Below are 15,226 nucleotides of genomic sequence, written 5' to 3' on the forward strand. Positions count from 1 at the left end.
CTTCTAAAAGCCAGGGTCCTTGTCCCCTGCAGCGTGCTCAGAATGCCCTTGAACTGCACGATACTGTGCTGCTGCACCTGCAGGACAGGGACCTTTGCAGCCTCAGCTCGTTCCTCTGTGTCCGTGCACAAAACACAGCGCGGAAGAGAACGGCAGCGGGGCCCTGTGTCCCAGGGCTCAGGTTTTGTGCTACTTCAGCTCCACAGAGACGTGGGTAAAGTGAAGAAATCAAACTGTTTAATAGGGGAAGGCAAAGCGAAGGGGTGAGCTGGGAGGGAAAAAAGGGGATGGGCAGGGCCCAAGGGCTGGAGGGAGGGAGCTGCCAACAGGGAGAGAGATGCAGGAGGTCCTGGAGCTTCCAACAGGTTCAGCTAGGACCAGCATCAGCTGGAGCTGGAGCTGGAGCTGGTCCCCTCTGCTCTGCAGGTGGTCCCATCTTCAGTGGGATCTGGAGGTCGCCGAGGGACACCGGTTCTACTGATCCAGCAGACGAAGTTGAGCAGATCTTCTGTCAAAGGTCTGCTGGACAACCTGGCTCATTAAGGAGGGGCTCTCATCTTCCCGGAGGGCTTGAAGGGCTGGGAGAGAGAGGAACAGAGCCACGGTCAGAGGCCGGGTTGTGGGAGTCCAAGGAAAGCCTCCTGGCCAGCTCTTGCCATGGCAGGAGGGAGCGGGAGCCAAGGGCATCGGCCGCAAGGTGCTGGCCACGGCTCCGCCGTGTCCCTGCGAGCTGTCCGTGCACCGCCCTCGGGCCCTCGGCCGCACGGGGAGCCGAGCCCCCCGCAGCCCGGGCAGGGATTGGAGCTCCGTGCCCGGCGTTTGCAGCTGCCACGCGGCTGCCCTCCCTCACTCACCCTCGCTGAGCACCTGGAGCTCCTCCTTCTGCCCCATCATGAGCACCCCGGCGACCCCTGCCAACACAGAGCGTGTCGCGGCACCAGGCGGCACGGCTGCCCCGCACGGGCGCTGCCAGCCCTCGGCCACGCGGCCTCGTCCCCCGGCCGGGCTCAGCCCGGTACCCGCCGCATCCCGGCGCCCGAGGGCTCGGCTGCGGGAGGGCGGCGGCAGCCCCGAGGGCAGGCGGGGCCGCAGCGGCCCGGGCCCGGCTCCCGCCGCCGGGGCAGCGGGCGGGCAGAGGGGCAGGGAGGGACGGCGGGCCCGTGGCTCACCGATGAACCTGACGGCCGCCTCTCGCAGGCACCTCTGTGGGCTCTGCAGGCACGGCAGGGCCCAGCGCACGTGTTCGGCCGCTCGGCTCTCGTCCTCCAGCAGCTGCGGAGAGCGCCAGCAGGGAAGGCTCGGCGCGGGCTCTGCCCCTCGGCCGGGCCCTCCCCGCGTCCAGCACCGGCCTGCCCGGCCCGCACAGCCCCGAGGCCGGGCCGGGACTCCGTGGGCACCCGGCTCGGCGCCGGAGGAGCCCGGGGTCCAGGGAAGGGAGCGGCGTGTGGGGCGCAGGCCGGCGCCCCTGGCTGTAGCGCCGAGCAGGGGGCCGGCTGCCACCCCAGACACTGAGCACCGGGGACAGGGGGCTTCTCCAGGCCGTGGCTGGGGCTTCCAGGCCGTCCTTACCAGGCACTCGGCGAACTTCATCCGCTGCTCCTTCGTCAGCAGCTCCTCGAGATCGCTCCTCCTCAGGAACCGTGCCGCACAAAGCAGTGTTTGGCGAGATGCCTGGAGAGCAGCAGAGAGCCGCAGGTGGCACCAGGGCCCGGGACCCGCGTCCCTGTGCCAAGGCCAGGGGGAGGCTGGAGGCCGCGAGGTGCCAGGGCTGGAGGCAGCCGAGCCCCCTGCCAGGGATGCAGCAGCAGCAGCGGCGTCACACAAAAGCTCACCTTCGCCACGCGCCAGTTCTCGTCATGCCAGCGCAAGAAGAGAGGGAGCAGGCTCTGGCTCACGATTCTCGTGAGAGGCTTTTTCCCCTCTTCCATGACCTGCTCCATCACCTTGCCGAAGAGCTGAATGGCAAGCAGCTGCACGTGGCTGTTGTCCTGGAGGAAAGGAGAAGACCTCAGCAGCAGCAGCTACTCTGGGCCTGCCGGGCCAAAGGCCCAGAACTGCGCACGCACAACGTTTGTGGACAGCGTCCAGTGCCCGTGGCTGGGGGCACGGAGCCTTACGTTCTCAAAGTGTGGCAGGAGTGGCTCAGACAGCTTTTGGGCGGCGGCACTGGGTATCTTGAGGTCTTTCTCTTGGAGCATATGCAGGAGCACCGAGAGGGTCATCGCGACCATGTCTCCGTCGGGGTCAGCCAGCTGCTCCACCAGGTGTTGGTACAGGCCGCGTATTCCTGCGCTCTGTGTGCAAGACAAGGCTGTGCTGTGAAGCCGTGAACCGCTGCAGCACCAAGAGCGCCCCGGCCCTGCAGCCCCACCCAGCTGCTGCGGGGCCCAGAGGCCAAAGGCCTGTCCGAGGTAGTCGGGCAGCTGAAGCGGGAGGCAGGAGAGCTGGGAGCAGCTGCCTCAGCTCCTGAAGCCCAGCCAAGCCCGAGGGGTTGCGTTCCACAGCCCCACGCTGCCAGCGCGGCTTCAGCCACTGCCCGCTGTCTCACCATCGAGGGCTCCTTGCTGAGCACCACGAGGCCTCTGAGCTCCAGGCGCAGCCTGTCCCTGCACTCGCTTGGCAGGTGCCTGGACATGACCATCATGGCACTTTCACCATGTTTGCTCAAGTCCAGACACTCCAGGACCTGAAAGGCACAGGGCAGTGACAGGGGACGTGGCCGGCAGGAGCCCGGAAGCGCACAGGGCCGGGCACAGGCAGCAGCACCGAGCGTGGGCACCGTCCCAGGCGGCTGCAGCTGCGAGAGGCCAGAGAGCTGGGAGGCAGCTCAGCGAGGCAGCGCTGGCCCTCAGGCTCACCTCCACAAAGAATGCCAGGGCAGGCAGATCCCAGCGTGGCTTCCTCCCAATGAGCAGGCTGAGCAGGTGCAAGGCAATGCGGGAACACAAGGGGGTCAAGCCACGGCGCATCTCCCTGGCAGGGGGAAAAAGGCAGCAAGGCCATGAGCCGGGTGGACAAACGTCTCCCAGGACTGAGTCACAGAGGAACGATCTTTTCCCAGCACCCCGTGAGGGAACACGGGCCCTTTGGGAGGCGGCTGCTCCTGGGCACCCTCATCTCCCAGCCTTTTCCAGTCTGCTTGGCCGTCCCTCGGTGACAAGGCTCTCTTGCCCACAACCACGGGGACTGTGCAGGCACAGGGCACAAATGCTGGCAGTGGCGGGGAGAAGGGGGACTCACCTGGCCAGCAGACCCGCTGCATAGTGCTGGGTGTCGGCACAGAGCAGCGTGTCCCAGACCCGCTTGCGCTCCAGAGCCACCAGCTCCTTCTGCCCGCGCAGTTGGCAGAGCAGAGCCTTCATGGTCTGCACTGCAAACCTGTGTGCCGAGCAAAGGCCAGGTCACGCTGGGAGCCCTGGCCCTGGCCACAAGGGCATGGGAGGGACAGGACAACTGAGACCTGCTGGGGTTGGTGGGAAGGCGGTGTTCCTCCTGGCACACTCTCCAGAAGTTCTCAACGTCTTCTGGTATCTGCTGTGTGGTGCTGAAAATTTGGAAGAGCAGAGCCACGAAGAGGTGAGCGGAATGAAGGACGATTGCCTCGTGCCACTCGGGCTCGTGAGCAATCACCCACAGCACCACAGTTGCCTGCAAAAGACAAAGCGCCCTGAGGCAGCGCTCACTGCCGAGGTGTCCCTGTGCAGGGAGCGAGGGGAGAGGCAGGGGGAGCGCCCGGCCTGCTGCCCCTGAGCCTGCCCCCAGCCCAGCTTTGAGCCCAGTGCCTGAGGCAGGGAGCTGCAGGGCAGGGAGAGCATGGGGAGCTGCTGGAAGGGTGTCCTGGAGGACGAGCAAAGGCCAGCTCCAGAAACTCACAGCCAGTGAAAAGACGGCCTTGTTGTCCACAACGGAGAAGAGCATGCAGTGTAGTGGCCTGCTCTCCATCACAGAGAGCAGTTCTGGAAGCACCTTCTCCGCTGCGGGTTCTGATGAGCCGATGGCTCTCCACATCAGTGCGGCAGCTCTGTGGCACAAGAGCTGTGCATCAGTACCGTGCCCTGTGCAGCTGCACAGTGGGAACGGGTGACAGAGTCCCGGTGCTCTGAGGACCAGGCAGGGAGCGTGGCAGCAGGCTGAGGAAACAGAGGGGCCTGAGGGGCCCGGAGCTCTCTGCGTGTCCAGCAGAGCCCGCTGGACAGGCTGTACAGGGCGATGGGCCGTGCAGGCCGGTGAGCCCCGAGCTCACGAGGCACTTGTGTCCCGTACCCGTCGCACGATGGGGCACAGCGCAGGAGGCTCATCACTACATGGGCAGGGTGTTCTTCAGCCAGCGTCAGAATCTCTCTTTGCAGCCTGGCATCCACAGAGACACAGGACACGAGTCTCTGGTGAATGTCCCTCACCATGGCTGGCACCTGGAGGAGACATGGACAAGATTTGGAGTGCTGTCCATGGAAGCAACTTTCCCAGCTTCCCCCGAGATGGGCTTGCCTTCCCGCCACACTGTGCTGCCTTCAAAGGCTGAGGGAGGCCCAGTGGATGTGGCTTGAGGGGCCACACGATCCTGGGAGGCCTTCAGCCCTGGCCCCAGGCTGGGTACCTGCTGCGGAGAAGAAACACCCTTCTCCTGGAGAAAATCCACACCTGGTGGAGACCACATCTTGTCTTGCAGATGCTGTGTGTGTGTGGGGGTGTTTGTGGTGGCCATGCCCTCAGTCAGGGCCATGTCGGCCTTCAGCCTGCTCTCAGCCATTACCTGGGCAGGGTTGGCTGCGCGCTCAGCGGACGCTGTGCTGGCATCAGGCTTTGCCTGTAGCTTGGTCAGCCTGGAGTCGGGCTGGGCTGAGCCCTTGGTCGGAGCGGCGCTGCTCTTCCTACGCCGAATGCGCAGGAACCCCCGCAACACCTGCAGCAGAAGGAAGGGCGGGAAGAGAGGGACGCTGCATGCAACGCTGCAAGCGCAGAGCTCGGCCGAGCAGGCCCGGCCCGGGTGGGGATGGCCGCAGGTACCTGCAGTGCTCTGCGGAAGCGGCCACGGGTGGGTTCCTGCTCCTGTGTCCGGCCCTTCCCTGCATCTGGCAAAGAGCAAGCGCAGCCAGAGCTGAGGGGCTGCGGGAGAGGCCGGAGAACACAGCCCAGCCCTGCGCTCCGCGGGCAGGGACAGCCCCCGGACACCCAGGGGACAGAGCACGGCCGGCCCCTGTTCAGTCCTGTCTGTGGGCATCTCCTCAGGGGCTGGGCTATGGGGCCAAGCTGGCTGCAGGCCCCAGCCCTGCGGCCCAACCCTGCCACTCACCATCCTGCAGCGGCTGCAGCTGCTCCGGCTCTTCAGGCTGCTGTGCTGGGGCTGCTGCTGGGCCGTTCTTCTTCTTGCCCCGAAGCACCTTGAACAGGCTGAACCCTCTGCCCGCCATCCTGCTGTCTGGCCTCGAGGGCACCTTCCAGACAGATGCCTCGGGCAAGTCAAGCAGTGCCGCAGTCGTGCCTTCAAGGCACCTGCGACACAGAAGCCTCAGGAGAGCTGCAGGACAGCAAGTCCTGCACTCTGGTCCCGAGGGGTCCTGCCACAATGACAGGACGCTCCTCGTGAATGACTGAGGCCACCAAGTCCCACGGCCTGGCTACGAGGGCACCGGCCGCAGGGATGGGAGATGCCTCGGAAAGCTCCGAGGCACCAAGGCCCGCGGTCTGGCCGCAAGGCCAGCCACAGGAGTAACGCCTCGGAAAGGCTCCGGGTCAGCAACGAACGAGCTGGCTGTGCGAGGGCTCCGCACAGCTCCGCTCTCTCCCGTCCTGTCCCGTCGCGAGCTCCGAGCGCTCTGGCGTGGCTGCGTCGCCACCAGCAGCTGTGTGAGCGCGTGTCACAAAGGGTTGCTTGGACACCCCGTCCCACTGCGTTCCACGGTGACCGTGCTGCCCCGTGTCACCAAGGGCCCTTGGAAATGCTGCCACGTGCCCTGGGGCTGCCCCCACCCCTCCCAAAGTGCCCCGGGTTGGAAGGAATCCACTGCCCAAGTGTATTAAACAACCCGGGACACACCAAGAGCGCCCGAGTGCTCAGGGAAGGACTCTGCACGGTGCCTGGCCCGCACGGCCCTGCTCGGGGCTGGCCCTGGAGCAGAGCAGCTTCCAGCAAGCAAAAGGCAAACTTCCCACGAGTTAAAATACACCAGATAGGGAAGATGGCATTAGTGTGCACGTAAAGGCCTTTGAATTCACAGCTCTCCATGAAAGAGCTTTGGGGCTCTCAGCTGGACAGAGATGATCTGGCTCAGACCCATGCTCAAAGAGGGAATCGCACCCTGCCGCAGGTGCTTGGCTTGGTCTGCACAGGCCCAGGCAGATGCCAGAGCTGCCCTTCACGGCCTTCTCCCTTCCCACGCCCTTCTGCCAAGTGCAGCAGGCCTCAAGGACTGAAAGGAGCGCAGGGAGCCAAAGGGAGACAGCTGCACCTGCCTCACTGGGGGCTCCTGGGGAAACTTTCCTGGAGAAGCAAGCCCCTCTCCTCCAAAGGCGTTTCTCCCAATTCTGTACATTTCCTGGGGAACACCAAGCCACACTTAAGAAACCCTGGCAAGGCTGAATTACTTCTACTCCTTGCAACACAGGCACTCCGGCTTGAGCACCTCCTTCTTTCCCCCAAGTCTGTTTGCCTATGTTGCTTTTGGTGCACAGCCCCACGTCCCCTGCAAACACGAGCTGCCCGCTGCCTCTTCACGTGCCTCAACTCCTGCCTGCGGTCTCGGCAGCAAATCCAGGCTGTTCCCAGCCAGAGAGCAGAGCCCTGTTCCCACAGGAGCTTCTCGTGAGCACCTTCCAGGAGGCTCCACTGTGCACACAGCACTTCCCGTGCCCGCCCAGAACGCTCTTGGGACAACAGAGCACGAGCTGGCCGCCTCTGGGCTCAGCACACGCCAAACACAGGCGCAGGAAGACGCAGTGGTGTTTTTCAGCCATGGCCAAGAGAGGTGGGAAGGCTCCCCAGCCTCTGGTCTCACTTGGTTGGCTTTCTGACTGGCTCAGAGGCAGGGGCTGCGATTCCTCGCTTGTGGGGAGAGCTGAACCGCCAGACCCACACCCAGCACGGTCGCGCCTCTGAGTCTCAGCCACTCCGCTGCTGCTGCTGCTGCTGCTCCAATTGCTTTTAGGCACACCCAAAGCTCACTGTTAGGCCATGATGGCCTCTGGTTCTGCCCTCTTCCTGTGTCTGTGTAGGAACGGAGCATTGCTGTGCTTGGAGGAAGCTCTTTGTGAAAATTTCCAACCCTGCAAGCTCCTTTGCCCTCCGTCAGTGCTCGCCATGGAATCCCTCACGACTGGGATCAGAGCATACTCAGCTTGGCTCTTCTAAAAGCCAGGGTCCTTGTCCCCTGCAGCGTGCTCAGAATGCCCTTGAACTGCACGATACTGTGCTGCTGCACCTGCAGGACAGGGACCTTTGCAGCCTCAGCTCGTTCCTCTGTGTCCGTGCACAAAACACAGCGTGGAAGAGAACGGCAGCGGGGCCCTGCGTGTCCCAGGGCTCAGGTTTTGTGCTACTTCAGCTCCACAGAGACGTGGGTAAAGTGAAGAAATCAAACTGTTTAATAGGGGAAGGCAAAGCGAAGGGGTGAGCTGGGAGGGAAAAAAGGGGATGGGCAGGGCCCAAGGGCTGGAGGGAGGGAGCTGCCAACAGGGAGAGAGATGCAGGAGGTCCTGGAGCTTCCAACAGGTTCAGCTAGGACCAGCATCAGCTGGAGCTGGAGCTGGAGCTGGTCCCCTCTGCTCTGCAGGTGGTCCCATCTTCAGTGGGATCTGGAGGTCGCCGAGGGACACCGGTTCTACTGATCCAGCAGACGAAGTTGAGCAGATCTTCTGTCAAAGGTCTGCTGGACAACCTGGCTCATTAAGGAGGGGCTCTCATCTTCCCGGAGGGCTTGAAGGGCTGGGAGAGAGAGGAACAGAGCCACGGTCAGAGGCCGGGTTGTGGGAGTCCAAGGAAAGCCTCCTGGCCAGCTCTTGCCATGGCAGGAGGGAGCGGGAGCCAAGGGCATCGGCCGCAAGGTGCTGGCCACGGCTCCGCCGTGTCCCTGCGAGCTGTCCGTGCACCGCCCTCGGGCCCTCGGCCGCACGGGGAGCCGAGCCCCCCGCAGCCCGGGCAGGGATTGGAGCTCCGTGCCCGGCATCTGCAGCTGCCACGCGGCTGCCCTCCCTCACTCACCCTCGCTGAGCACCTGGAGCTCCTCCTTCTGCCCCATCATGAGCACCCCGGCGACCCCTGCCAACACAGAGCGTGTCGCGGCACCAGGCGGCACGGCTGCCCCGCACGGGCGCTGCCAGCCCTCGGCCACGCGGCCTCGTCCCCCGGCCGGGCTCAGCCCGGTACCCGCCGCATCCCGGCGCCCGAGGGCTCGGCTGCGGGAGGGCGGCGGCAGCCCCGAGGGCAGGCGGGGCCGCAGCGGCCCGGGCCCGGCTCCCGCCGCCGGGGCAGCGGGCGGGCAGAGGGGCAGGGAGGGACGGCGGGCCCGTGGCTCACCGATGAACCTGACGGCCGCCTCTCGCAGGCACCTCTGCGGGCTCTGCAGGCACGGCAGGGCCCAGCGCACGTGTTCGGCCGCTCGGCTCTCGTCCTCCAGCAGCTGCGGAGAGCGCCAGCAGGGAAGGCTCGGCGCGGGCTCTGCCCCTCGGCCGGGCCCTCCCCGCGTCCAGCACCGGCCTGCCCGGCCCGCACAGCCCCGAGGCCGGGCCGGGACTCCGTGGGCACCCGGCTCGGCGCCGGAGGAGCCCGGGGTCCAGGGAAGGGAGCGGCGTGTGGGGCGCAGGCCGGCGCCCCTGGCTGTAGCGCCGAGCAGGGGGCCGGCTGCCACCCCAGACACTGAGCACCGGGGACAGGGGGCTTCTCCAGGCCGTGGCTGGGGCTTCCAGGCCGTCCTTACCAGGCACTCGGCGAACTTCATCCGCTGCTCCTTCGTCAGCAGCTCCTCGAGATCGCTCCTCCTCAGGAACCGTGCCGCACAAAGCAGTGTTTGGCGAGATGCCTGGAGAGCAGCAGAGAGCCGCAGGTGGCACCAGGGCCCGGGACCCGCGTCCCTGTGCCAAGGCCAGGGGGAGGCTGGAGGCCGCGAGGTGCCAGGGCTGGAGGCAGCCGAGCCCCCTGCCAGGGATGCAGCAGCAGCAGCGGCGTCACACAAAAGCTCACCTTCGCCACGCGCCAGTTCTCGTCATGCCAGCGCAAGAAGAGAGGGAGCAGGCTCTGGCTCACGATTCTCGTGAGAGGCTTTTTCCCCTCTTCCATGACCTGCTCCATCACCTTGCCGAAGAGCTGAATGGCAAGCAGCTGCACGTGGCTGTTGTCCTGGAGGAAAGGAGAAGACCTCAGCAGCAGCAGCTACTCTGGGCCTGCCGGGCCAAAGGCCCAGAACTGCGCACGCACAACGTTTGTGGACAGCGTCCAGTGCCCGTGGCTGGGGGCACGGAGCCTTACGTTCTCAAAGTGTGGCAGGAGTGGCTCAGACAGCTTTTGGGCGGCGGCACTGGGTATCTTGAGGTCTTTCTCTTGGAGCATATGCAGGAGCACCGAGAGGGTCATCGCGACCATGTCTCCGTCGGGGTCAGCCAGCTGCTCCACCAGGTGTTGGTACAGGCCGCGTATTCCTGCGCTCTGTGTGCAAGACAAGGCTGTGCTGTGAAGCCGTGAACCGCTGCAGCACCAAGAGCGCCCCGGCCCTGCAGCCCCACCCAGCTGCTGCGGGGCCCAGAGGCCAAAGGCCTGTCCGAGGTAGTCGGGCAGCTGAAGCGGGAGGCAGGAGAGCTGGGAGCAGCTGCCTCAGCTCCTGAAGCCCAGCCAAGCCCGAGGGGCTGCGTTCCACAGCCCCACGCTGCCAGCGCGGCTTCAGCCACTGCCCGCTGTCTCACCATCGAGGGCTCCTTGCTGAGCACCACGAGGCCTCTGAGCTCCAGGCGCAGCCTGTCCCTGCACTCGCTTGGCAGGTGCCTGGACATGACCATCATGGCACTTTCACCATGTTTGCTCAAGTCCAGACACTCCAGGACCTGAAAGGCACAGGGCAGTGACAGGGGACGGGGCCGGCAGGAGCCTGGAAGCGCACAGGGCCGGGCACAGGCAGCAGCACCGAGCGTGGGCACCGTCCCAGGCGGCTGCAGCTCCAAGAGGCCAGAGAGCTGGGAGGCAGCCTCAGCGAGGCAGCGCTGGCCCTCAGGCTCACCTCCACAAAGAATGCCAGGGCAGGCAGATCCCAGCGTGGCTTCCTCCCAATGAGCAGGCTGAGCAGGTGCAAGGCAATGCGGGAACACAAGGGGGTCAAGCCACGGCGCATCTCCCTGGCAGGGGGAAAAAAGCAGCAAGGCCATGAGCCGGGTGGACAAACGTCTCCCAGGACTGAGTCACAGAGGAACGATCTTTTCCCAGCACCCCGTGAGGGGACACGGGCCCTTTGGGAGGCGGCTGCTCCTGGGCACCCTCATCTCCCAGCCTTTTCCAGTCTGCTTGGCCGTCCCTCGGTGACAAGGCTCTCTTGCCCACAACCACGAGGACTGTGCAGGCACAGGGCACAAATGCTGGCAGTGGCGGGGAGAAGGGGGACTCACCTGGCCAGCAGACCCGCTGCATAGTGCTGGGTGTCGGCACAGAGCAGCGTGTCCCAGACCCGCTTGCGCTCCAGAGCCACCAGCTCCTTCTGCCCGCGCAGTTGGCAGAGCAGAGCCTTCATGGTCTGCACTGCAAACCTGTGTGCCGAGCAAAGGCCAGGTCACGCTGGGAGCCCTGGCCCTGGCCACAAGGGCATGGGAGGGACAGGACAACTGAGACCTGCTGGGGTTGGTGGGAAGGCGGTGTTCCTCCTGGCACACTCTCCAGAAGTTCTCAACGTCCTCTGGTATCTGCTGTGTGGTGCTGAAAATTTGGAAGAGCAGAGCCACGAAGAGATGAGCGGAATGAAGGACGATTGCCTCGTGCCACTCGGGCTCGTGAGCAATCACCCACAGCACCACAGTTGCCTGCAAAAGACAAAGTGCCCTGAGGCAGCGCTCACTGCCGAGGTGTCCCTGTGCAGGGAGCGAGGGGAGAGGCAGGGGGAGCGCCCGGCCTGCTGCCCCTGAGCCTGCCCCCAGCCCAGCTTTGAGCCCAGTGCCTGAGGCAGGGAGCTGCAGGGCAGGGAGAGCATGGGGAGCTGCTGGAAGGGTGTCCTAGAGGGCGAGCAAAGGCCAGCTCCAGAAACTCACAGCCAGTGAAAAGACGGCCTTGTTGTCCACAACGGAGAAGAGCATGCAGTGTAGTGGCCTGCTCTCCATCACAGAGAGCAGTTCTGGAAGCACCTTCTCCGCTGCGGGTTCTGATGAGCCGATGGCTCTCCACATCAGTGCGGCAGCTCTGTGGGACAAGAGCTGTGCATCAGTACTGTTCCCTGTGCAGTACTGTGACAGAGTCCCGGTGCCCTGAGGACCAGGCAGGGAGCATGGCAGCAGGCTGAGGAAACAGAGGGGCCCGAGGGGCCCGGAGCTCTCTGCGTGTCCAGCAGAGCCCGCTGGACAGGCTGTACAGGGCGATGGGCCGTGCAGGCCGGTGAGCCCCGAGCTCACGAGGCACTTGTGTCCCGTACCCGTCGCACGATGGGGCACAGCGCAGGAGGCTCATCACCACATGGGCAGGGTGTTCTTCAGCCAGCGTCAGAATCTCTCTTTGCAGCCTGGCATCCACAGAGACACAGGACACGAGTCTCTGGTGAATGTCCCTCACCATGGCTGGCACCTGGAGGAGACATGGACAAGATTTGGAGTGCTGTCCATGGAAGCAACTTTCCCAGCTTCCCCCGAGAAGGGCTTGCCTTCTCGCCGCACTGTGCTGCCTTCAAAGGCTGAGGGAGGCCCAGTGGATGTGGCTTGAGGGGCCACACGATCCTGGGAGGCCTTCAGCCCTGGCCCCAGGCTGGGTACCTGCTGCGGAGAAGAAACACCCTTCTCCTGGAGAAAATCCACACCTGGTGGAGACCACATCTTGTCTTGCAGATGCTGTGTGTGTGGGGGGGTGTTTGTGGTGGCCATGCCCTCAGTCAGGGCCATGTCGGCCTTCAGCCTGCTCTCAGCCATTACCTGGGCAGGGTTGGCTGCGCGCTCAGCGGACGCTGTGCTGGCATCAGGCTTTGCCTGTAGCTTGGTCAGCCTGGAGTCGGGCTGGGCTGAGCCCTTGGTCGGAGCGGCGCTGCTCTTCCTACGCCGAATGCGCAGGAACCCCCGCAACACCTGCAGCAGAAGGAAGGGCGGGAAGAGAGGGACGCTGCATGCAACGCTGCAAGCGCAGAGCTCGGCCGAGCAGGCCCGGCCCGGGTGGGGATGGCCGCAGGTACCTGCAGTGCTCTGCGGAAGCGGCCACGGGTGGGTTCCTGCTCCTGTGTCCGGCCCTTCCCTGCATCTGGCAAAGAGCAAGCGCAGCCAGAGCTGAGGGGCTGCGGGAGAGGCCGGAGAACACAGCCCAGCCCTGCGCTCCGCGGGCAGGGACAGCCCCCGGACACCCAGGGGACAGAGCACGGCCGGCCCCTGTTCAGTCCTGTCTGTGGGCATCTCCTCAGGGGCTGGGCTATGGGGCCAAGCTGGCTGCAGGCCCCAGCCCTGCGGCCCAACCCTGCCACTCACCATCCTGCAGCGGTTGCAGCTGCTCCGGCTCTTCAGGCTGCTGTGCTGGGGCTGCTGCTGGGCCGTTCTTCTTCTTGCCCCGAAGCACCTTGAACAGGCTGAACCCTCTGCCCGCCATCCTGCTGTCTGGCCTCGAGGGCACCTTCCAGACAGATGCCTCGGGCAAGTCAAGCAGTGCCGCAGTCGTGCCTTCAAGGCACCTGCGACACAGAAGCCTCAGGAGAGCTGCAGGACAGCAAGTCCTGCACTCTGGTCCCGAGGGGTCCTGCCACAATGACAGGACGCTCCTCGTGAACGACTGAGGCCACCAAGTCCCACGGCCTGGCTACGAGGGCACCGGCCGCAGGGATGGGAGATGCCTCGGAAAGCTCCGAGGCACCAAGGCCCGCGGTCTGGCCGCAAGGCCAGCCACAGGAGTAACGCCTCGGAAAGGCTCCGGGTCAGCAACGAACGAGCTGGCTGTGCGAGGGCTCCGCACAGCTCCGCTCTCTCCCGTCCTGTCCCGTCGCGAGCTCCGAGCGCTCTGGCGTGGCCGCGTTGCCACCAGCAGCTGTGTGAGCGCGTGTCACAAAGGGTTGCTTGGACACCCCGTCCCACTGCGTTCCATGGTGACCGTGCTGCCCCGTGTCACCAAGGGCCCTTGGAAATGCTGCCACGTGCCCTGGGGCTGCCCCCACCCCTCCCAAAGTGCCCCGGGTTGGAAGGAATCCACTGCCCAAGTGTATTAAACAACCCGGGACACACCAAGAGCGCCCGAGTGCTCAGGGAAGGACTCTGCACGGTGCCTGGCCCGCACGGCCCTGCTCGGGGCTGGCCCTGGAGCAGAGCAGCTTCCAGCAAGCAAAAGGCAAACTTCCCACGAGTTAAAATACACCAGATAGGGAAGATGGCATTAGTGTGCACGTAAAGGCCTTTGAATTCACAGCTCTCCATGAAAGAGCTTTGGGGCTCTCAGCTGGACAGAGATGATCTGGCTCAGACCCATGCTCAAAGAGGGAATCGCACCCTGCCGCAGGTGCTTGGCTTGGTCTGCACAGGCCCAGGCAGATGCCAGAGCTGCCCTTCACGGCCTTCTCCCTTCCCACGCCCTTCTGCCAAGTGCAGCAGGCCTCAAGGACTGAAAGGAGCGCAGGGAGCCAAAGGGAGACAGCTGCACCTGCCTCACTGGGGGCTCCTGGGGAAACTTTCCTGGAGAAGCAAGCCCCTCTCCTCCAAAGGCGTTTCTCCCAATTCTGTACATTTCCTGGGGAACACCAAGCCACACTTAAGAAACCCTAGCAAGGCTGAATTACTTCTGCTCCTTGCAACACAGGCACTCCGGCTTGAGCACCTCCTTCTTTCCCCCAAGTCTGTTTCCCCATGTTGCTTTTGGTGCACAGCCCCACGTCCCCTGCAAACACGAGCTGCCCGCTGCCTCTTCACGTGCCTCAACTCCTGCCTGCGGTCTCGGCAGCAAATCCAGGCTGTTCCCAGCCGGAGAGCAGAGCCCTGTTCCCACAGGAGCTTCTCGTGAGCACCTTCCAGGAGGCTCCACTGTGCACACAGCACTTCCCGTGCCCGCCCAGAACGCTCTTGGGACAACAGAGCACGAGCTGGCCGCCTCTGGGCTCAGCACACGCCAAACACAGGCGCAGGAAGACGCAGTGGTGTTTTTCAGCCATGGCCAAGAGAGGTGGGAAGGCTCCCCAGCCTCTGGTCTCACTTGGTTGGCTTTCTGACTGGCTCTGAGGCAGGGGCTGCGATTCCTCGCTTGTGGGGAGAGCTGAACCGCCAGACCCACACCCAGCACGGTCGCGCCTCTGAGTCTCAGCCACTCCGCTGCTGCTGCTGCTGCTGCTCCAATTGCTTTTAGGCACACCCAAAGCTCACTGTTAGGCCATGATGGCCTCTGGTTCTGCCCTGCCTCCCGTGTCTGTGTGGGGCTGGAGCACTGCTGTGCTCTTCAGGCTGCTGTGCTGGGGCAGGTGCAGGCCCTTTGAACAGCCTGAGCAGTCTGCCCTCCATCCCACTATCTGGCTTCCTAGTCACTGTCAATAAAGAAGTTTTAAAAAAGGTCCGAGTCAACAAGTCCAGGTGCCAGATGGTGTTTCTGTGGTTTTCTGGCCTATTTTGACTTTTGTAAACATGAGAAGTGGATTTTGAAGTCTTAAAAAGCTTTTGTGGGACTCAGCTGCTTGCTGTGCTGAGCATGCAAGGTGATGCAAGGTGACATCTTGAATTTTTTGCAAGTGTTTTTAAAATCACTTTCAACATTGAATTTCTACCCTCTGCTGAAAGGCTGAATAATTCCAGAGTATTGGTAATTGAGGAAACGGGGGTGTTAAGGCAATCCTTTTCTTGTATAGCAATTCAGTGTCCCAGCAACTGAGAGTCCACACAAAGGAAATGCATAAAGACAGAGAACTTTCTTGCCTTTCTGGGGCACTCTGGTCCAGAATCCAGCCTTCACTTGATCTGTACACTTACTTTTATTAGCATTATGAATTTTTTTTTGGAGTACTAATAATTTTCCATGGACAGCAGTGTTCATTTCTAGCCAGGCCCGGGTGGTCTGGCTGGGTGTTACCTCAGAGATAATCGGTGTGAGTTCTGAGGGTGGCAG

At 63.7% G+C, this 15,226-nt stretch overlaps 2 protein-coding genes across 5 annotated transcripts; both read right to left on the reverse strand.

The window, feature by feature from the left end:
* Positions 1 to 215: 215 nt before the first annotated feature.
* LOC147652196 (maestro heat-like repeat-containing protein family member 7) lies at positions 216 to 7,153 on the reverse strand. 3 transcript variants are annotated; one of them, XM_086898262.1, is made up of 15 exons: positions 5,294 to 7,153; positions 5,008 to 5,072; positions 4,754 to 4,903; positions 4,264 to 4,412; positions 3,874 to 4,021; positions 3,461 to 3,648; positions 3,241 to 3,378; positions 2,859 to 2,973; positions 2,549 to 2,686; positions 2,118 to 2,294; positions 1,833 to 1,988; positions 1,570 to 1,671; positions 1,170 to 1,272; positions 855 to 911; positions 216 to 578 (listed from the first exon to the last, which is right to left on the reverse strand). In XM_086898262.1, the coding sequence occupies exons 1-15, from the start codon at positions 5,409 to 5,411 to the stop codon at positions 475 to 477; spliced, it is 1,908 nt and encodes a 635-aa protein (XP_086754388.1). In that variant the 5' UTR covers positions 5,412 to 7,153; the 3' UTR covers positions 216 to 474. The 3 variants fall into 3 exon arrangements, with proteins under 3 accessions (XP_086754388.1, XP_086754387.1, XP_086754389.1); XM_086898261.1 differs by having other exon boundaries at positions 3,461 to 4,021; positions 5,294 to 6,048; XM_086898263.1 differs by lacking the exons at positions 855 to 911; positions 1,170 to 1,272 and having other exon boundaries at positions 3,461 to 4,021; positions 5,294 to 5,818.
* A 405-nt stretch (positions 7,154 to 7,558) lies between these two features.
* LOC147652197 (maestro heat-like repeat-containing protein family member 7) lies at positions 7,559 to 14,524 on the reverse strand. Of its 2 annotated transcripts, XM_086898264.1 has the most exons (15): positions 12,625 to 14,524; positions 12,339 to 12,403; positions 12,085 to 12,234; positions 11,595 to 11,743; positions 11,218 to 11,365; positions 10,805 to 10,992; positions 10,585 to 10,722; positions 10,203 to 10,317; positions 9,892 to 10,029; positions 9,461 to 9,637; positions 9,176 to 9,331; positions 8,913 to 9,014; positions 8,513 to 8,615; positions 8,198 to 8,254; positions 7,559 to 7,921 (listed from the first exon to the last, which is right to left on the reverse strand). In XM_086898264.1, exons 1-15 carry the CDS (start codon positions 12,740 to 12,742, stop codon positions 7,818 to 7,820), a joined length of 1,908 nt encoding a protein of 635 aa, XP_086754390.1. In that variant the 5' UTR covers positions 12,743 to 14,524; the 3' UTR covers positions 7,559 to 7,817. The 2 variants fall into 2 exon arrangements, with proteins under 2 accessions (XP_086754390.1, XP_086754391.1); XM_086898265.1 differs by lacking the exons at positions 8,198 to 8,254; positions 8,513 to 8,615.
* Between the last annotated feature and the right edge of the window lie 702 nt (positions 14,525 to 15,226).

This window comes from Cyanistes caeruleus, chromosome 7, assembly GCF_971803275.1.
Source record: "Cyanistes caeruleus chromosome 7, bCyaCae1.hap1.1, whole genome shotgun sequence".
Lineage (NCBI taxonomy): Eukaryota > Metazoa > Chordata > Aves > Passeriformes > Paridae > Cyanistes > Cyanistes caeruleus.